The sequence below is a fragment of the Castor canadensis genome, chromosome X (assembly GCF_047511655.1).
Source record: "Castor canadensis chromosome X, mCasCan1.hap1v2, whole genome shotgun sequence".
NCBI lineage: Eukaryota > Metazoa > Chordata > Mammalia > Rodentia > Castoridae > Castor > Castor canadensis.
This window is the reverse complement of record NC_133405.1, coordinates 133016648-133039025: the sequence shown is the minus strand read 5'-3', so window position 1 is coordinate 133039025 and position 22378 is coordinate 133016648. Positions and strand designations below refer to the sequence as shown.

General features: G+C 42.4%; 1 protein-coding gene across 2 annotated transcripts in view; it reads left to right on the top strand.

The window, feature by feature from the left end:
• The first annotated feature begins 641 nt into the window (after window positions 1-641).
• LOC109688309 (ribose-phosphate pyrophosphokinase 2) overlaps window positions 642-22378 on the top strand; it is a 30441-nt gene continuing 8704 nt past the window's right edge. Inside the window, exons 1-4 of one of the 2 annotated variants that reach the window (XM_074064291.1) lie at window positions 642-876; window positions 7082-7274; window positions 15977-16075; window positions 17227-17351. In XM_074064291.1, the coding sequence (XP_073920392.1) occupies window positions 755-876; window positions 7082-7274; window positions 15977-16075; window positions 17227-17351 (539 nt within the window). In that variant the 5' untranslated portion in view covers window positions 642-754. The remainder of the gene's footprint in view (window positions 877-7081; window positions 7275-15976; window positions 16076-17226; window positions 17352-22378) is intronic. The other variant, XM_074064292.1, reaches the window with a different exon arrangement.

Sequence of the window (22378 nt, the reverse complement as noted above, 5' to 3'; positions counted from 1 at the left end):
GTTAACTATTAAGGACCGGATTGCAAATAGTTTAGGCTTTTTGGACCAAGAGGCAAAAAGGGAAGATAATTATGTAGGGACAAGAAAGAAAACAAATTTTCAGTTTTTATTGACAAAATCCAAAATGCAGTAATATTTGAGTAAATTTTTTTTGTAGTACACATCTAAAACAGAGAAAAGGAATTCTTTGGGGGGATATTCCTCTTAATTGGGGTTCAAAGGGGCAGACTGGTTTAGCTTTCTGGTACAAACGTAGGCAAGCTCTGTGCGCCTGGCCCACGGGCCATGCTTTGCAGAGGATGATGTAGTTGACCATCAGTGGTCTACACTAGGTGCAGGCCTTCCGGTTGGGGGGTCACCCTTGACTGCGAGACACCTCCATGACCCCTTGTCGCATTCTCTCTGTGCCCAGTGAATCGGGGTCATTGGCTTTCCCCCGCAAGGCAGGTCAGCGAGGTGGCCTTGGAGCTCTCCTTTGGAGCAAGGGCACTGGGTGCCTCGGGACCACCCAGAGCGTTCCAACCTGCAGCCGGGCTGTGTGTTCAGCAGCTGCTTCCCGGCGCGCTCGGGCTCCCCCGCCACTTGGGCTCCTCCTCTCTTCCCCGCTCCTCCGGCTCCTCCCCCAGCTCCTCCCCCTTTGCTCCTCCCCTACCCTAGGTCCTGCCGCCTCGCTTTCCCGCTCCCGCAGCAGCAGCCGTCTGTGTCGCTGTCGCTGTCGCTTTCTCCGCGCGCCCCTCGGAACCCGCTCCCCACCATGCCCAACATCGTGCTCTTCAGCGGCAGCTCGCACCAGGACCTGTCCCAGCGCGTGGCCGATCGCCTGGGCCTGGAGCTGGGCAAGGTGGTCACCAAGAAGTTCAGCAACCAGGAGACCAGGTGGGGGCCAGGCCGGGACCGGCGCTAGGCGCGCGGCTGCGGGGCCGGGCCAGGGGCCGACGTGCCCGGGCCACCTCCGCGGGCGCCGCGCCCCCCCTTCCGGGGCGGGACGGCGGCAAGGCGGCCTCTGAGCCACCGCGGCTGCGCCCGGGGAGAAGTCCAGGAGAGGTGCCCGCCCGCCGCCCCGGGGTCCCCGTGGAGCCCGGGGGTGACCCTCCTGCGGCCGGGCCTCTGGCCCCTGGACTGCGGCGACCCGTCCACTCTCATGTGTCCCGGTCCTCCCAGTCTCACCGCCTGGCCTGGCGTCCCCAGTCCGGAAGGGCGACATCGGGGCGGTCATAGATCGTCCGAGAGACTGTGGACGCAGCCAGCGGGAACCCTGTCGGTGCCGGGAGCAGTGGAGGAACCTCCCTGGGTCGGCCTGGCAGTTTCCCATCCCTGCAAGGTTGAACCCCAGACCCGTGAGTGGCACGGAAGGTTCCGCACAAGTCCGGTGCCCTAGCTGCCCAGGATTTACCTGGGGACATTTCAAACGCAGCTTTCTCGGGCTTGTTCCCAAAGGGTCTGATCCAGCGGGCCTGGGATTGATGTTCTTCCAGCTCCCCAGGTGACTCCAGAGCAGCCGAGGTGCTCTGCGCTGCCTTATCCAGAGGGTGAGGTTGTGCCGCACAAGTTTGAAAGCGCGTGAGAACGCAACGCAGGACGCACGTGCTGGCCTCCGTCCCCTAGACTTCCTCCAGTGTTGCTGTCTCAAATATGATGGGTGTGCAGTTTCTTTGTGTTTCTGTACTCAGCAGTATACAGCAGCAAGGCCCTAGTGTGGTGTAAATTCCATCCATTTCTCAAGTCCCCAAGAAGTGGTCACTTATGGTCACTGCGGTCCAGAGGTGGCCTCTTCAGAAGCTGGGCTCTTTTTTCCACCTGCCGAAGTCCACAAAGCTCTTTGACCAATTTCAAGTTGGTCTCATCCCCCTTCCCCTTTGTCTAGTAAGGTTAAGTGTACACAGTTACAGATAACTTTTGTATCTTTGGCAAATTTCCAATTCAACCAATTTTAAGAAATTATTGGAACAGTTAGACAGCCATAAGAGAAAGAAAGAAAGCCCATCCAGACTTCTCACTATTTACAAAAATTAACTTGAAATGGATCGTAGACTTAAGCATAAAACCTAAAACTTAAAAAATTTGAGAAGAAAATATAGAAGAAAATGTGAGTGATTTGGGGTTAAGCAAAAATTTCTTAGCAAGAGTTGTGTTGATACTGATGTCAGAGATGCTTTTTCTTGACCAGTCAGCTGTTAGGTTATGTCAATCCCATGTGACTTCTTTCAGGTGGTAAATTCCAGTTACACAGCTCAGATGATAATATAAGTGAAGAAATTTGAGTGAGTGGCAGGTGGTGTTACTGCTTGGAAACCTGGGACTAAAGAATTAGACGTGACAGAGTTGTTTAACACAGCCGTCCAGGAGGATGGTCAAGGGCTCTAGGGAAAGTCACAACTAGGTTCAAATGTTGCATTATGTTGCTGGTCCTGTTCAAGTTTCAGGAGCTCTAAGATCACCAGGAGAATGTTTCTGTTCTGACCGTGTTGTCTTAGAGTAAAAGAGATATTTCTAGGTGAAGTTCAATTACATTGCCTTTCCATGTTACTCAGTGCAGCACAATCCTTTGCTAAAGAGTGTGCTTAATTTAGACCAGTTTGTTGCTAAGTCAATGTTGGATTTCTGCTAAAAATAATGAACTTGAATCTAGCGCACTCAAGCATTCAAGTGTGATTATTTGTTTTCGATATAAAGCAGACTCAGTTTCATTCGTTTCTGATATTTTTTAACCACCATTTGATAATTAGACATCGTGTCTTCAAAACCCATTCAGCATGGAGTCTGGGAATTGCTTAGATAGTTACATTTATGTTCTTAAGCTCTTAAGGAGTACAATGTAAATGGTTAACTTCCTGACTTTTTCCCATGACTTGTGGGAAGGCAGAGCTGTTCCAGGTACTGGAACTACGGTCCTAAAATAAGAACCCAAAGGCCAAAAGGAAGAGAAAATAGATTCAACTCAAGAACGGGGACCCTTTCCCCAATCTCTCCCTGAGTCAGGATCAGAAATCTGGTTTGCTGTCTCCTGGTCATCTGTCCTCCCAGACCTTTGTTTAGTGGTAATGGGGGGGTTGAACTCAAGGCTTTACACTTGCTAGGCAGCCACTTTCTACCACTTGACCCACTCTGCCTACTCTTTCTCCATTAGTTATTTTTGAGTTAGAATCTTGCTTTCTGTTGGGGCCGGCCTGGACCAGATCCCCCTGTTGGTACTTTCCTGCCTAGCTGGGATGACAGGTTCAAGTCCTTGTTTTTATAAATGCTACTTAATCAGACATAAAGCCTCTGGCTTTTATCTTCTTATCTCTAAATCATTTCAGATGTGTAGGGAGAGGCCTGCTACGCCTTTTCTACGGTTCCTGGAAATCCTTCAGTGACCTCCTAGGCCAACATTCTTGATGATATCGGGAGGTATCTGTTGTACCATTTTACCCTGGTCAGTTAACCTGCTGTTAGGGTCCTTAGCTGTACTGCGGGAACCAAGGCACTTGTTATTGCCACATGCTAAACCACCTAGAACTTAGTGGCTTAAGCCAATAATTGTTTATTTGTGCAGTTTGAGCAGGGTGGGCAAGGAAGGGTTGTGTTGGCTACTAGGGCTGGACAATCCATTTTGAAGATGACCTAAGTTCCACTAGTTTTTGCCTGGAATCTTGGGTAGGGTCCTCAGTTCCTCTTCCTGTAGACCTGTCTGTGGGCTTCCTTTTAGCATGGAAGCTGCGTTTTCAACCAAGAGTGTTTCAAAAAGTCCGGGTTTGGAAGTTGGCACAACATCACTTCTCTCATATTCTGTTTGTTGGTTAAGGCACAAAACCCTCCCAGATTCAAGGGAAGGGGACACAGACCCTGATTGCTGTTGGGAAGTGTTAAGAAATCTGAGGCCATCTTCTAATTACCACAGCCACTCTGTTGAGTCAGTTCCATGCTTCAGGGTTCAGAAAAGAGCCCCCACTGCCTGGCAAATGAATGCTTTCTTCTAGTCACTATCTGTAAAAGACATACAGTACAGATCAGGGGAGATCTGCTTTAAGAGTAGAAGCCGGGCTGGCTTTGGGACTCCATCCTCACCTGAACTGCTAGTCATCTGAGGATTGCAGTTCCTAAGTGAGGCAAAATAGGCCAAAAAAATCTAATCTTGTGGAATAAACATAAGACCAGGAGTTGGGAAACTTTTTCTGTAGGGTCGGATTGTGAATATTTTAGTCATTGCTGCCGTATCTTACAATTCTGTAAGTTAGAAGATGCTGCATGCCTCTGCAGCACTGCACTCCCTCCTGAGGCTCTAGAGGCAAATCCATTCCCTTGCCTTTTCCAGCTTTTAGAGGCAGCCCACATTCCTGGGCTCTTAGCCCCTTTGTCCAGCTTCAAAGCTCACTTATCACCTCTATTTCTGACTCTGACCTCTTTTGTTTCCCTCTTCCATTTTAAGGACCCTTGTGATTATGTCAGACCGATTTAAATAATCCAGTATAATCTTTAAGGTCATCTGATTGATATCCTAATTCCATCTGCAAATATATGTTCCCTTTGCCATGTAATCTAATATATTCAAAAGATTGGGGTGTGGATGTCTTTAAGGGGGACATTGTTCTGCTTACCACATCATTCTTAGCTCATGGGCCATACAAAAACAGGTTGTGTGCTGTGTTTTGTCAACCAACCCCTGAGCTATGTAATACTGGATTTCCAAATTAAGTTCATTCTACACTTGGTATAGGGTCACAGGGGAGTTATGTTAACTCCTTAGAACTCCAAACAGGAGGATGTGCACATAGAATTCTTTCTGCACTTTCATCCTGAGGTTGACAGTGTACTGTAGGCATCAATAACAGAGAACATGCAAGAACACAATGCAATGTTATCAAAGCATTTTTAGGCTGGTAGAGTGGCTCAAGTGGTAAGAACCTGTCTAGCAAGCATGAGGTCCTAAGTTCAAGCCCCAGTACTGAAAAAAAAAGAAACATTTTTAGAACATGTCAACTTAAAACAGTTCATTTTTGACTTTCAGTTATTCTCTTTAGAGTTGAGTATAAGCTTCTGTTCGTTTACAGAAACTATTATGTGGTATCACAAATATGGATTTGTTTTTAAGTTTTCATTAGTTATAATTGGCTTTTCTCATAAAATAATTTTATTGGGTATAATTGGCTTCTGAGAACAGGAGAAAGGAGAAGCAATTTTATTCACATGCCTCACTTGTGGATTCATTTTATTCCATTTTTGGATGAATTTGCTACCAGTCAGTTCTGCTATAAATGTGACATAGAGATTCCTAAAAATTACCATGCTATGCAAAATTCTGCAATTGAAAGCCATAGGGAAATCGAGGAGTGGTAACTCCAACACTGGGGAGGCTGAGGCAGGAGGATCTCAAGTTTGAGGCTAGCTTCCCTTGTTACATAATGAGTCCCAGGGCAGCCTGAGCAATTTACCAAGATCCTGTCTCAAAAAATGGGGGGGGGGGGTGGAAGAAAAAGGCCACAGGGATTATGAGGAAAATAGAATTGGGGCATAATATTCAAAACCTTCATCAGTGACACAGTAAAAACACAGGAGTGTAATACAAACAGTGTAACACTTCTATAATACCTAAATACTATAGTAAACATGGTCCTTTCCGATGAAAAGTGGCTCTCAGAAGGGTTGCAGCTTTTGAGTTATTATGAGATGGTAGAAGGAGTGACATCTGAAATTGTGAGACAAGTTGGGACACCAGATGTGCATGAATGTGGCTCATTGTCTTTGTGAGGTGCATGCGTATGTATGTTTACGAATTTCTTGCTATGTAGCCCAAGCTAGCCTTAAACTCTATGTAGCTCAGGCGGACCGTGAACTTTTGATCTCAGCCTCTTGACTGCTGGGATTACAGGTGAGAAACACCTGCCTGGCTCTGTTTATGTATTTTTTAAGTGGCTTCATTCAGCTGGGCACAGTGCAGTTTTCTGCTTTTTTTTCCTTTTGCTTTCTTTCTTTTTCTTTTACTTTTTTTTTTTTCCCAGTACTGGGGATCGAACCCAGGGACTTGAGCATACTCTAGTCAAGTAGTCTACAACTGAACTACATCCTCAGCCTATTTTTCTTCATTCTGTCTCAAGATAAGAGGTTGTGTATAAGCAAGAATGAATTCACATGGTGCTCAAATTGTTCCAAGTACGTCAATCATTGGAACAAGTTTGTCTTTTCAAAACCATTGTTATAGCAGAGCTGATCCTATGTGTGGCTCTACGGTGCTCTGTGAGGAACCTGTTGGAGCACATGACACTATTTTGCCTTTCTGCCCATGGAGGGCACATGCCCAGGGATGGCCTGACTCCTTCTCGCATTAAATAAGAGAATCCTATACCCTGCAAATGCAGAAATTTTCAGACATGCAATTTTCAAAAAGTTAGCTGTTCCTCACACCTTCTCAAGAAGCTCCAGGAGGGTGCCAACCAGCAGAACAAGAAAGAGGATATAGAAAATGGGAAATCCGGTGCAGAAGAGAGGTGAAGGGAATCCTCGAACAGCAGCTGGGCACAGGCAGGAAGATGAAGCAGGGTGTCCAGCTCTGGGAGGGACATCTGCGGGATGATGAAATGGAGATGGGACTTGAAGCCTGTGACATTGAGAGACTGAAATTGTTACGAAGTGTTCACAGGGGAATGTGACTTTAGTACTTAGAAAATTCAGCAGAGGAAAAGGTAAGATAATTACCTACAGGGAAAACACACACACACACAACTTGTGCATGAGAGGAAAATGTGGACATGAATTTCAGCTTACTACCTTGCTCAGCTCTCCATCATTTGCACACTTAAATGTAGCAGTCAGTCTTTAGATTGAGTGTTGATCTGTATTGGAGAGGACACTTAGAAGCTCACCTCCCGGTTTCCCCAGCTTCCCATCATGTACTCCTTCCCTTTGCTGACTCTCTGCTCTGTGTCCTTTCCCTCTAGTAAATCATAGTCATGAGTGTGACTGTGCTGAGTCCTGGGACTGGACCTGCTGGATCATCGAACTTGTGGGTGTCTCAGGGACCCCTGAGAGACGGTTAAAAGAAATAAATAAATAAAGTAAATAAATATATACTTTATATTAACCGTTGGCATTTTTCTCTTCTCAGCGTGGAGATTGGTGAAAGTGTGAGAGGGGAAGATGTCTATATCATCCAGAGTGGATGTGGTGAAATTAACGACAACCTGATGGAACTGCTTATCATGATCAACGCGTGCAAAATTGCCTCTTCCTCCAGGGTGACCGCAGTGATCCCGTGTTTCCCATACGCCCGGCAAGACAAAAAGGACAAGGTAGGAGAGGTGTGTCCTGCCTTAGAAACCTGCTTGGGGTCGCTATGGTTTCCTCACATGCCACCTTGATTAGAATGTCTAGAAGGTGTGTTGGCCTTCTCGTTTAAGGATCATGTAAATGTGTGTTCTCACTTCATCTTTTTCACATTTGCCTTTAACCCCACCATAATATTAATATTTATAGATATCAAAATAGGTAGCACATATTTTTGCAGGTCTTAAAATACCTTATTATCCTTGTCACAATGGAATTGTTGTGTGTTTTTGGTAGTGAATAGGACTACATAGATGCACACATGCCACCCTTCCCTCAGTGAGTTCAAGTCATACTGGGGAACAACTAAATCAGGTCAGTGTCAGGGTCCTAGGTGTAATAATTGTGCTAAAGATGTTACCATGGAGAGTGTGAAAAGGCCATAGGATTTTTGCTGCATTGTTCCTTACAAGTATATCTGAGTCTACAATTCTCCCAAAACAAAAAGTATAATTAAGCTCAATTTGGTTGATTCTTTCTAGTCTTTTAAGAATAACAGAGTTAATATTGGTCAATTATCCTTTTAGCCACATTAGCCTTGGAGGAGGTTCTGCATGTCTCCAGGAGAAGCTGAGGAAATTACGGCTGGTCTTACCCTTCAGGATACATCAGAAGAAGTTGTAGTTCAAGGGGAATTTTGAAGGAGATTACATTAGTATGATAGGGCTGCTGAAACAAATTACCATAGATTGGTTAGATTAAAAGAGCAGGAATTTCGTTTCTCACAGGTCTACTGACCAGATTTTGGAGATCAAGGAGTGAGCAGAGACTTGTTCCTTCCTCAGGCTCTAGGGCAGGAGCCTTCCTGACTCTTCCAGCTCCTGGTAGCTCCAGGCATCCCTTGGCTTGTGGCCACATCACTCTGATCTCTGTCTCTGTCTTCACATAGTCTCTTCCCTGTCTCTCTGTCCTTTTCTGACTCTTAAAAGGATACTCTGTACTGTCATTGGATTTCAGGGCTACCCCTAATCCAGAACAAACTCATCTTGATCTTGATTACCTGTGCAAAGACCCTGTTTCCAAAAATGAGGTCATATTCTGAAGTTGTGGGTAGGTGTGAGTTTTGTGAAGATTCCACTACAGGAATCACCTCTAAGCTATTGTTTCATTTCTGAAACAACACAAGTTTCTGAAAACGGTACCCAAGATCCCTGAGGATCAGCACTTGAAATATGATTTGCCTTGTATACATTCTAAGGGTTAGCCCACTTTTTCTATGAATTATGGTACGATCTCTATTGCACCTACCCAAGTCTGTACCTCAGAAACAGCGACAGGCAATGTGTAGATGAATGGGTGTGACTATTATTTATGGACACCAAAATATGAATTTCATATTTTTGTTTGAAAATATTATTATTTTGATTTTCCCCCAACCGTTTAAACAGTAAAAACCATTATTAGCACATAAGCAGTACCACGACAAGTGACTGGCTGGATTTGGGCCATGAACCACAGTTTGCTGACCCCTTTGCATTTAAAGTACTAATTAGTTTCATAGTTAATTTTGCATTGCTGTACAAAGTACCCGAGGCCAGATAACTTATAAAGAGATTTATTTAGCTCACAATTCTGATAGCTAGAGGATCCAAACAGCCTGGCGCTGGCATCCTGGTTCTGGCAGGTGTTCCCCACAACATGGTGGAGAAGGGAACTAGCCACATGCAGAAGGAACCACATGTGTGAGTGAGGGGAGTTGGCCTCATGTTTTTTATAGCAACCCAGTGTTGCAAGAGACCAGAAGACTAGCATGAATCCCTTCTGAGGGTGGCACCCCATGACCTAACCATCTTCTTTTTTTCTTTTGCAGTACTGGGATTTGAACGCAGGCCCTTGAACTTGCTTGGCAGGTGCTCTTACTGCTTGAGCTATGCCCCCAACCCTAGACCCCACGTCTTCCACCACCTCAGCATTGCTACAAGGGGGGGGGCAGGCTTCTGGCACGTGAACCTTTGGGGGTACAAACCACATCCAATTAATAGCATTGGTAGAGTGTGTGTGTGTGTGTCTGTCTGTCTGTCTGTCACCATGACTTAAACTTGAGCTTGTAGGCTATAAGCTGCTATGAAGCCATATCTTCCCAGTTGTTATTTATACAGCTTTTTTTATTTTAAACTAGATTCTAAAGTTTTATGTAGTATTTTTAGCTGCTAAGTTTCAGTTTTTAATTTTGTCCCATCAGTATGGTCTGCCTTAGCTTTTCCTCCCATCTGTGTCTTTCTCTAGATTGTGTAGTATGTTCATCCTTGTCCATGTCATAAAAACCTCATTTTCTGCCACTTATTCTCTTCCACATGGTAAAAGGTTCGGTGAATTCTCACATGACTGTTTTTAATCATGTTCTTTTTGCATTTCATATTTGGCTCTGAGATACCTGATACATTCTATCTTCTTCAGAAAATTTTTCCTTTTATTGTTTGGTGGCCCTGTCCCACTGCTGAACAATTTGTAACCCCAAATTATTTTTATTCACAATGAGGTCATTGTCATAGAGCAACGAGCCCTGTCTGCCCCTCTGCCCTTTGCATTGCATGAATTATAATGGCTTTCCAGCCTCTGTCACCTAATTGCCAGCACTGCCCCCAGTTACCGTGTTACCAAAAAGAGCCTTACAGGTTTCTGAAAACCCTAGTGGCTTTCACTGTTTTGTAGAACTGCATAGTTTGACTAGCTAGCTACCAGTTTTTCTATTGTTAGACATTTACATGTGTTTTGTATTTGGGGCCATTTTGAACATGTGTTCCATGTCTTTCCAACCTTAACAGCTAATAGAAGACATAAGAGCTTCATTATCCACAATGCAGAGGCAAGGATGGGATAACATTTGGGAGACAGTGCATGTGACAGCTCAGGAAACCATGTCACTTATTGTTGGAGAGCACCGATAGAAAAAAGGCAATCATGACAGGGACATTAATTTCCTACCACTCTTATAACAAATGAACAACAAACCGAGTGGCTTAAAACAACAGAAATATATTTTACAGTTCTGGAGGTCATAAGTCCAAAATCAAGGTGTGGGCCGGGCTGTGCTCCCTCTGGCAACTCTGGGGGAGGCTCCTTCCTGACTCTTTTGCTCTCAGGGGCTGCCAGCAGTCCATGCTTGAGGTGGCATCACTCCAGTCTTGGCCTGAATCTTCATATGCCTTTCTTCTCTTGGCTCTGCCAAACTTCTCGCTTTAAAGATTACATACAATAGTGTCTAGGGCTCCCTGTGTAATCCAGGGTAGCCTCTCCATCTTGGGAACCTTAACTAGTCACACCTGCAGAACCCTCTTTCCTAATAAGATAGCTTGTATGGATCCGGGGAGTAGGATTAATGTCTTTGGAGCCAACATTCGGTTCACTCAAGGGGGTTTTGAAGGAACTCATTGATGTGTTATGTGAATATTGTCAGGGATGTTGAAGCTTTGAGATAGCATTCCTGTTCTTTCACTCGTCACCTAAGCCAGGACACTGTAAATTGAAAGGGGGCCCAAGACTGCGAGGAAACAAGTGTCTCCCCACTCTGTCCTGAGCAAGACTAATATATGGCTACTCTCTATAAGTCTGTGGCCTCTGGACTGACCTCGGAGGTGGCTAAGACACATGGATTATTCTGGAACCATAATTTTGGGTGTGTCTATAGTCAGTATGACTCACATAATAGTAAGGAGACAATTTCATACTCTCTTCAAACCTGTGGAAAAGAGAATTCTTAATTTTATCTATCATTTGAGGAATGCCTTTGTATTATGGAAGTTTTTGATCATTTTTGTGACAGTTTCTTCCCTTGAATCAAGTGGTTTGGCTTTGTGTTGCAAAACTGCTTAGGTGAAGGCAATGGTGATAAAGCAAGAGAAATGGGGACTGTCCTGAGCCTGGTGGTATAGCCCAGTGCTGTTTCCCAGGGTCGGAGAACAGTGAGGATCCCAAGCATGGTTAGGGTAATTCTGCCTTTTTCCTTCACTGAGGCAGGCAGAGGGCCAGGTGGTATTTAAAAATCATAGAAAGCCATTAGCTGCACTTGATTTCTGGACCCAGACAACAAAATTCTTGCTGGCCATAAGGAGAAGCTCTGGGCAACCTTCCCAGGCTTTTTGTTGTCCTTTTTCCTTCCCTGGGACTGTACTCCCTATGATGTCTAATGATACAATGAAATTCAGTGCAACTGCTCTACTTAGAAGTACCTGCAAAGAAGCCCAGAAAAAATCTGGAAACTTTTAACCATCTTCAAATTTTGTTTCACTTTTCCTTTAAGCCTTGCTCTTTTTAGGGACCCCTGCATATATGGAAAGTTTTACTTTGGGTTTTATTTGTATGTAGTAGAACCCAGGAGCTGAGTCTCACAGAGAAGAAATGGTTTCATTCAACTATGACATATCAACTATGTCATAATTTTCTATGTAATGTTAGCATAGAAAAGTGGTGATGAGGTCATAGTAACTGTAATACTGGCACAAAGTGAATCTAAACTCTGGAGTTGCAACTTTGGCATGAAATGGGCTCAGGATTGAAATCTAACACCATTGTCTTTTATTAACATTACTTAAACCCTGTAACTGTAGTTTCCTCATTTGTAAACTAAGTAGATTAGACACTATTTATGTAGTACCTAGCATATAAACTTCTAAAAAGAACCAGATGTTAAATATTTTTGGGCTTTGTTGACCATTGGGTCTCTGTTGCAGTACCTTGACTTACGCCATTTTAGTGTGAAAGCAGTCATGATCAATATGTAAATGACTGGGTGTGACTGTGTTCCAATAAAACTTTATTCATGCACACAGAAATATGAATTTTCGTAGAACCTTCAACTATCACAAAATATCGTTTTTCTTTTTCTTTCAACAACTTGTGAATGTAGAGCCCATCCTTAGCTCTCTGGTTGTACAAAAACAGGCCATGAGCAGGTTTGACCCATGGGCTATGGTTTGCTGGCTCTGGCCATAGGAGACAGTGGGTAATTACTAGTTCCCTTCCCCTGAGAGAACAGTGCGTTGTGGGTGAGGCAAGGAATGCTTACCTCTGAGAGGGGCGAAGGGTGTTCAGCTTAGATTTTTTTTTTCTTTTTTGCAAAATCATTTTTAAGGTCATGTTCTTGTTACAGTGATGAAATATTGTTTCATTTTTTAACTGATATGAATCTCTACTATTTTTTTAAAGCTTGTGAAATTTGCACTTTTAGTAGGGTGGCTCTTGATGTGGTGGACATGACTTCCAATATCCTGAGTCTTTGTCATTATAGGGCTGACTTGCAAAACGTTTGCCCTTTATACATTTTTCACACGGGGAGTCAAACCGTTTAGTTTTGGCTCCCGTGCCTTGACTTGTTTAAATGCTGTACTGATTTTTCTCTATATAAGCTATAAAGTTAGTTAACTTACAAATCACTCTTTCTGCAAGATTCATTTGGGGGTATTAAGCCGAACAACCGAACTGTGAATTATTAGGGACTGGGAAGGGGTCCAGGGAAGAAGGAGAGGGTTTAAGAAGGGGGAGTGGATGTCATCAGTAAATGACATATGCATGTACGGAAATGTCACAAGGAAAACATTAAGTTGTACAATTAATATGTGTTAATAATTATAATAATAGAAAGAAGGAAGAAAGGAAAGAAAGAAAGAATGAATGAATTGTGCCTGTGAGTTTTGACCTTTTGTCTGGTGTCTTAGTTGATTTGTGCTGCTATAACAAAATACCACAGACTGTGTAATTTAGAAAGAACAGAAATTTATTTTCTCAATTTCAGAATCTGGAAGTCTAAGACCAAGGCACTATTAGTTACTGTCTGGGTAAGGTCCATATCCTCTGAAGGGAGGAATCCTGTGTCACTTACATGGCAGAAGGAAGAAAGGCAAGCACATGCAGATGCAGCCTGAAGCCTCTTTTTCTAGGATCTTAATTCCTTTAACAGGGACAGAGCCCTCATGTCCTAATCACTTCTTAAAGGCCCCATTTCTTATGACAGTCATTAGGCAACAATTGAATTTTGGAGGAGGCACACTCAAACCATAGCAGCTGCTTATAAAAAATATAGGATGAGCCCAAAATTGATTAGCATTGTGAATTAGATTCTATTACAAAGAAGTCACAGTGATCAATTTGTTCTTTTTATTATTCTAGAACTTTATTAGGCTAAATAACTCTCACAATCAGTGACTAAGCCTTGGGAATTTGAAATTATAGAGATTCTGTTATTAAAATAGTTATTATTTTTTGGAGATACTGGGACTTGAAGTTCATGCTTCACAAGGCTTCACACTTGCTAGAGAGACAGTCACCTGAGCCATGCCCCTAGCCCTTAAAATATTTAATGAAGAGCTGTCATATGCAAGGTACAGTGCTGTGTGCTGCTGGTGGTGTGATAATCTCCAAAACCAGTTGTTTGCCCTTGAACACAGAGTCTAGCTGTGAGCAAATGAAATCTGTACATACAGTATCTTTTAACGTCAGTCTTTCTGCAGGTGCCACAAGGTAATCCCAAGTGGCAGGGGCTAAAAGCTTACTTGGTGCTCAGTTGCTTTAGGGGGAAATTATTTCTGGAGTTCTCAGGGTGCCTTAAAATTGGGAGATTTCAAACCAGATCTGGGAGGATCAAATGCATTGGGTGGAACGGGGACCAGCTGGGTGTGTAGTACAGTAAGGCTACAGTGTTTCCAGAAGAAGGTCGGTCGGTAGGCCTAGTCCAGAATACAGGAAGAAGAGTAGTTCTGAGTAGGCTGCAGCCAGACTGACTAGATAGTTTTGGATATTAAAGCTGGGAAAATTCAGTTTTATCCCACAGGCAACATGGGATTTAAACAATGAAAATAGGAGTCATGATATATAGATGGTAGAAATTTTTGAAAAAGTGTTTTTAAAAAAAAGGAAAGAAAAGGAAAAATATTTCTCCATAGTCTCACTTTCTAGAAACATCTGCTGTTAACATTTTGGGGTATTTCCTCTCATTCTTTTCTTTGTGCTTTTAAAAATATGTGTGTGTACATATTTTTATTATAAAGTAATACTTTTTTTTTGAAAATAGACATGATAAAGTGAGAACACACAAGGGAGGTATGAGGAAGGTAAGACACCTAAAAAACCAGAAAACATTTGTTGCCCTCAATGCAGAGAAACTAATGCAGATACTTTAAAGCAACTGAGGCCAATAGGAGAAGGGGACCAGGAACTAGAGAAAAGGTTAGATCAAGAAGAATTAATTTAGAAGTTAACACACAGGTACAGGAAAGCAATGTGAGTCAACTCCCTGTATAGCTATCCTTATCTCAACTAGCAAAAACCCTTGGTCCTTCCTATTATTGCTTATATTCTCTCTTCGACAAAATTAGAGATAAGGGCAAAATAGTTTCTGCCTGGTAGCAAGGGGTGAGGGGGGGAGAGGGAGGGGACAGGATAGGTAAGGGGGGGCGGGGGAAAGGGGGGAGAAATGACCCAAACATTGTATGCACATATGAATAAAAGAAAAAAAAAGAAAATAGAATTGCTGTGTTAGAGAAATTAAAAATAATCTATTAACATTTTTATATAATTCTTCCCTGTATGTTTTTACATGAATATACTGTGTATGTGTGTGTTTGTGTTTGGCAGCACTGGGTCTTGAACTCAGGGCCTCACGCTTGCTAGGCAGGCACTCTACCACTTGAGCCACTGCACCAGCCCATTGTTGTGATAGATTTTTTCGAGATAGGGTCTCGCAAACTGTTTGCCTGAGCTGGCTTCACACCATAATCCCCCTGATCTCAACCGCCTAAGAAGCTAGGATTACAGGTGTGAGTCACCAGCACCTGGCTAGATGTGTGTTTAATGGAATCATTTATGTGTTACTATTTTGAATGAAATCTCTTTTTAAGCTTATATTTCCTTTTTGTGCCTTGTGTGTAGGAGCACTCTCGTTTATGACAAATCGCTGAACTCTTCCTAGGTTATGTTGGTATAGTGTAATCATGTCTGTATAGTCTCTTGGATTTTTTTTCTTGATGTGAACAATTGCGTTGTCCATAAATTATGATGTGGAAACTAAAGCCATAAAGAAGTTAGGTAACTTTACAAAGGACATAATGTCAGTACTTGATAATGTATTTATTTCTCTACATATTAAATTATTATCAATTGCCTTGAAGTATTTTTTCTTCCAATGGTTTTTAATTTGTAACAACGTTAGCTTCCTGCTGTCAGTACATCGACACTTCTTTAATAGAGAGATTTCTCTCAGTCCCTGGCTGGGCTGTGTGACCGTGTTGTGGCTTTGGAGATCACACATGTGCCATTTTGCTCTTCTAGAACACTATGCTTCTTGCTTTAGCTGGCCTTGCCTTAAAGTGATTTCTTCAGTGGGGCTTATAACAGCCATACCATCTTATTTAAACCTCAACACACATTTTATGATTTGAATGATACAAGTTGTGACGTTACTTGTATCTTTCTGTTTGCTGCTTTGATATTTGTACTTTAACGTCAGGCACATTGTCTTCAAATGGCACATCGTGTATGTTAATACTGCATATTTGGTGACTAAAATGGAATTAGTACATCTTCCATTGCTACAACTTGTGTAATTTTTCTTATTATGTGGTGTTGATTCTATGATTTAGTTTTCCCAACCAAACCTATGTTTAGTTTGTCACCTGTGTTAGTGTGAGAACTCTAACAGTGTCCATCTTTCCCTGTTAGCAAATACATGTCTTTATTTTTGTAGAGCCGTGCTCCAATTTCTGCAAAACTTGTGGCCAACATGCTGTCGGTTGCCGGAGCTGATCACATCATCACCATGGACTTGCATGCTTCTCAGATACAGGTACCAGCATTTTCTTTCTGCCAATGGTTAGCTCCTAATTCTGTTAAGTTAAATAATTGTAAAGAAAGGTAGCATTACTCTGATTTGAGTCCACATGGCTATCTCTTGGATTTTTGTCTTTACTGACATCTTGATAATACAATTTAATACTGATACCTCCTATCAGCACCTTGCCTGCAGTCAATTTTTGAGGAGCAGGAGTGGCCCCTTGGTGATATACTTTATCTAATTCCGTCTCAACATCTGGAAAATGATTTGAGCGGCAGAATTATAATATTTCTAATTTCATCAAACTTACTTCCTTCATCTCTAAAACAGACCAAATTATATTGTACCTGCTTTATGAGACAATGAATGTGAAATATGTAGTTCACAATAGGTGCTAAAAAACCAACAACCCTTTTCTCCTACTTCCCTGCAAAGCTGTTCTCTTCCTCAGAAGATAGGCCATCTTAAGTAATAGAACATGTCTTGAGATGGATTGGACTGAAAGGTGCCTTGCAATCTCTCTTTTGATTTAATTCTGTTAAAATTAACAAAAGAGGATCTGTGGCTGGAGGCACAACTCCTATGGTGGAATACCTGCCTAGGAAGCATCAGGCAACCCCAGTACTGCCCCCCAAAAAATACTTGAAAGAGAATCTGTTGTATACAAAGTTTCTTTTGAATAGGAGTTTAAATATTATTTAGTGAAAAAAAAATCATTTTTTTGTTTGTTTTATATATATTTTTTATTTCCTTTATTCATATGTGCATACAATGATTGAGTCATTACTCCCCCCTTCTCCCCGCTCCCTCCCTTTCCCCAACCCCTCCCTCTCACCCCCACCCGCTCGCTTCCAAGCAGATACTGTTTTGCCCTTATCTCTAATTTTGTTGAAGAGAGAGTATAAGCAGTAATAAGGAGGACCAGGGATTTTGCTAGTTGAGGTAAGGATAGCTATACAGGGAGATTCCTAGTTTTGCTTCCATGTACATATGTGTTACTTTCTAAATTGGTTCTTCTCCAACTAACCTTTTCTCTAGTTCCTAGTCCCCTTCTCCTACTAGCCTCTGTTGCTTTAAAGTTTCTGCATTAGTTCCTTTGCATTGAAAAATCATGTTTTTTAAAACACAAAACCTTGCAATATGGCCCTCATTTCACCCTTTAGGGATTCTTTGATATTCCTGTGGATAATTTATACGCGGAGCCTGCAGTCCTGCAGTGGATTCGGGAGAACATCACGGAGTGGAGGAACTGCATCATTGTTTCACCCGATGCGGGGGGAGCCAAAAGGTATCATGCAAGCTGCAATGTGCAGATTTTGCTTCTTCCCTATTGCTTTTCCTTTCTCTGTTTCTCTGTGTATTAGACAAGAAAGCATGCTTTTCTTTTCTTTTGAATTTGCAATTTGGAGATGAGACCCAGAGCCTCACACATGCTAGGCAAGTACTCTTACCACTGAGCTACACTCCCAGCCCCAGGAAGCAAGCTTTAAATTACTTAACACTTTAAGCTGGGTGTCATGGATCACACCTGTAATCCCAGTACTTGGGAGTCTGAGTCAGGAGGATTGAGGATTTAAGGTTAGCCTGGGCTACATAGCAAGAACCTGCCTCAAAAAAACAAACCAGAAAAAGAAATTACTTAATACTTTATTTTGCAAATGAGCAGGTAAATGGACCACAGGCTTCACTTTGAGAACAGAGACCTATCATCTTTGTCAACATTTCATCATTCGTGAAAGTAAAACAAATGTGTATTTGTTTTCAGCTAATAACAGATTTTTAAGCTCATCCTCTGAATATGAAGGTAATGAGCTTAACTGGAAAATAAGGCGTTTCATTCACATGATTGAGCTAATCCTACTACAAACACTTGCAAATGGTAGCTACAGTAGAACAAAAATTTTTTTTAAAAATCTGCATAGATGAGGCTGAAAGCTGTGCTCTGGTGTTCTGACAGGTATCAGACCTCTAGCCAATAGGCCAGGCCTTTACAGTGAGGGAGAAAATAGTTACCCAGGAGAAATCAAACCGTGAGCCTGTGTCATGGGCAGATGTGTGGGGAATATACACTGTCCCCAGGGTACAGGACTCCCTGGGTTAAGAAAATTAACATGAAAATTGGTCTCAGGCTACAGAGTCTCTGCGGAGGAAGACTTCCATGGCCAAGAAAGCTCAGTTCTCCTGGACCCAGTGTGTGCAGCTGGCAGGGCAGTGGTCACGCCAGTACCTCTGGTGGTAGAACAACTCCCAGACTGTCAAACAGACAAGTTTGAAAGAAAACTAAGGAGCAAAAAGAGACAAGTCACCGTGGCACTAGCAGCCCTATAGTGCTGGCAGGGCAAATGGCTTAAGAATGTGATACTGAGTAGCTACTCTGAACAGCAAGTTCATGAGTGGCTAAGGGACAGTATTTGAGAATCCAGGCTGAGAATAATAAGACAATGCTGATCTGCTACATGGCTGGTGACTCAGAACTTTGTAGAACTTGGCCCCTATCTGGGAAGAAATCAAAAGTGGAATGGAGTTGTATTGCCCAGGTACTGTCACCATAAGAATGGGGAAGGTAGGAGAGACCTCTAGCTAAAATCCCATTGCTAAAACAAGGAGGCTCGTAAACGTGTGCTAATAACACATGGTGGGAGTGGGGAGACACCATCAGACTTCACGAAGTCCTTTAAATGCAAGGACTGGGTATATAGTTCAGTGGTAGAGCACTGGCCAAGCATGCGCAAAGCCTTGGGTTCCATCCTAGTACCATACACATGTGCACACACACACACACACACACACACACACACAAAGAAAAGCCTGTTCAAAAACCTGTCCTTCATTTGGCACTCATCCACCTGCAGCCTAGCTGGGAACCTAGAATTGTACCAAAAAACTTATGAGTGATCTGGAAAGCAGTCACAACATCCATGCAGGGAAATGTAGGCCCCGATTCTCAGAAGAGCCCATTTGTTGTGCTCTCAGCTGCCGTCCAACGGCTGCTTAGGTTCCCAGCACAGAAGAGGAGGAAGAAATGGGCCATACAGCTGGTGATGGGTCCCTGTCAGCTGCAGGAAGTGGCTGTGGACAGGAAGGAGACACAAATGTATAAAAGCAGAAGGTTAACCTTGCAGAGCCCCCAGACAGGCAGTGGTGAGGGTGGGAGTGGAGAGGCCTTGTTCCATGGCCTATTACAGTACATGATAGGCACAGGCGTGCCCTTGACCAGCACATAGAGATCAAGTCATGCCAAGTTGTCATCTGCTTACAAATGTGAGCAACTTTTCTGAGTCATTTCTACTGGAAATGCTTGCAGTTGACATGGAAACTTGACGAAATCACTTGGTAGAATGTGCATTGAAATACAGCAATCTGTTGGCTTTAGGTAAAAGAAGTAGGCAACGGGTCCAGAAGCATTAAATATCCTTGGTTTGTAATAACAGAGTTATTGAGTTAAATTCACACACCCACAGTTCACCAATTTCAAGTTTGGAGTTCAGTGGGTTTTAGTCTATTCACAGATTTGTACAACTATCACCACTGTCTAATTCTACAACATTTTCATCACACCAAGCGGAAACCCAGTACCCATAAATAGTCACCTCTTAGGCCCCCTGCCCCTCACCCCTGGCTGTACTAATCTCATTTCCATCTGTGTGGGACTGAATTTTCAGAACTTTTTATATCAATTGATCACCCAGTACGTGGCCTTTGTGTCTGACATATTTCTTTTTATAATGAAATAGTGACTTCAGCACTTACTAAGCCCCCAAAATAATAGATCCCACAGACTTTTTCAGCCTTTTCTCTTCCTATTCCAACTCTATTTTTATATATATGGTCAAAAAAATATCATGCATGGTTTTAGCAAAAATTGAAACAGTACAAAAAGGTGACTCCCCTTTTGCTTCCTTTAAATGCCACTCTTCTTTCCGGTGTCAGAATGACGCTACTAAGATACTTAGAGTGTGCTGTACCCACTTCTTCATCTGGCTCTTTAAAAAGCAAACTTGCTGTATTTTAGCAATAATTCTAACTATAGAATTGATATTTCAACTGTGTCATATTCCCTTGCATGCATATGTCATAATTCTTATGATTGGTCCCCTGCTACCCACTTGTAGGTACTGTAACTTGTATAGCTCTGCAATAGCATACTTGCTTTGATGTCTTGTGTACATATACAGGTAGAACATAATCCTAGAAGTGTAATTGTCAAGCCAAAGGGCATGAGCCATTTTAGCTTTTATGGACAGTGCCAAAATGAGGTCTTTTAAAAAAGATAAACCAGGAGACATTGTATCCAGTAGATGCCAGTGACTTTCTACCCAACTTTGCTCACATGGATTATCAGTTCTGTTTGCTACATCAGTGGTATGACCTGTCGTATGTCTTCCATTGGGTTGCTCTGGGTGAGGACAAGTGACCCTTTCTGGTATGGTGATGTTCCACAAGCAAGGTAGTCAGACCTTTTGCCTGTTTTATTGGGTGGAGGCCTTTCCTATGATTGGAGAGTTCTGCATAGACACGAGATCACAGCTTTGCTTCTCATGAGTGTTGTAACTACTTCCTCAAAATTTTTACCTCTTCCCCCTTTTTATATTTTTATTCTCTGCAGGACTTTCTTTGGTAGTCATAGTCAACTTATCATTATGGCTTCTGGATTTATGAAGCATTCACCCTTACATTGTTTCTTTTCCTATAATCTTATCTATTTTTAGGGTTCTCTTTTTTCACGTTCCAATTTTCTTCCTTCTGAAATTTATTTTGGAACAAAGAGCAAAATAAGAATTCAACTCCTTTCTCCTCAACCAGCTATCTAGCTGTTCCAAAACCAACTTATTAAGTTAGCCACCTTTCCCTATTAACTTGAAACATCTTTCATTATATACTAAGTTCTTCCATTTACTAACTCCTGCTTTAAACAAATGCAGACTAGACCAAGCATGGCCAGCTTTGAGATGCTGTTTTATTCAGAGCTCCTTCTGTCAGGAAAAGCAGATTTTTAAGGGTATAGAGTTAGGAATTTTTGACACCTCTTTTCTCTTTCCTCAAGTGTCATTCTCATATTCTGGAGTGGGCTGTTCTCCAACTGACAGTCCAATCAGAACAACCTTGTAGGTAATACAGGATACATGCAGTTGACATTATCTGTGGCTTCTTTGCTTAATAGAGTCACGTTTCGCCAAAAAAAAAAAAAACGTGTATCTTTCTGAGAAATCAGAGCTTACTGCTTTAGAAAAAGCTTTGAGACCTGCCTCATTCCAGGTAAAACTTAATATTGCCACAGGAGGTCACTCTTGGGTAGTCTTTGAAGCTTGCCTGGGTTGATTGGTAAACCTAAGAAAGAAATGCATCTACCATTGTTGAGACAGTAAATCCAATCTAAAAGTGATGTGGGAAGTGGGTGAAACCAAGTGATTCAGATTTAACTTGTTTTCAGATTATATAATCTTTGGACATGCTCTATAAATATTTAGGAACTTTGGAAAGAAATTTTCACATCTTATGTATTCACCAGTGAAACCACCAAGAATAATTTGGTATATTATGTATATCTCTCCTGGGAATATCTACACACACACACACACACACACACACACACACACACATACACACACACAGAGAGACACACACATACATACACACACAGGAAAGAATGTAAGTATGTGCCCAGAAGAAATCAAATTCAAGCTATATATATATATATATATATATTTGTTGTAGCTCTTTCCCTCTAAGATTTCTGTGTAGCACATTGTCTTAACATCATTTATTAGGGACATGTATTATGTCTCCATTGTACGCATGGGAAAGAAGAGTGTTCTAGCAACCCTGAGGGCTTTTGGCAGGGATCTTTTTCTTTATCTGATGCTACATCAGCACTGGGTACCTGGCATGACTGAGCTCCTTACCTGGATCAGATGTCCCAGTTCCACCACTGCCAAGAACCACATAGGTCACCTTCTTTCCAAGGCAGGCCTTTGTGCCTTCCTGGCTGTCTGTAACAGGCAGTTACAGACAGGAGGGAAGGAGTTACTTGGAAGAGAGGAGAAAGCAGGCTGGGGCTGGACTTCACAGCTTAATTAGAACTTTAGCTCCAAATGGCATTGTTTCCCAACGCTTCGCTGAGGACTGGGAGCCATCCTGTTCTTTACCAAATAAACATATAAATAACCCTGATTTATATCTACATTTTGCATAAGGTGTTCAGGTGCCTTGTCTGCGAAATGCTGTCTCATTCTGAAAAACGAGCTTTCCTTAATTGGAGTTTAAGTGGCTTATCTCATGAAATTGGCATGTACACATTAGCATACATTTGGAGGT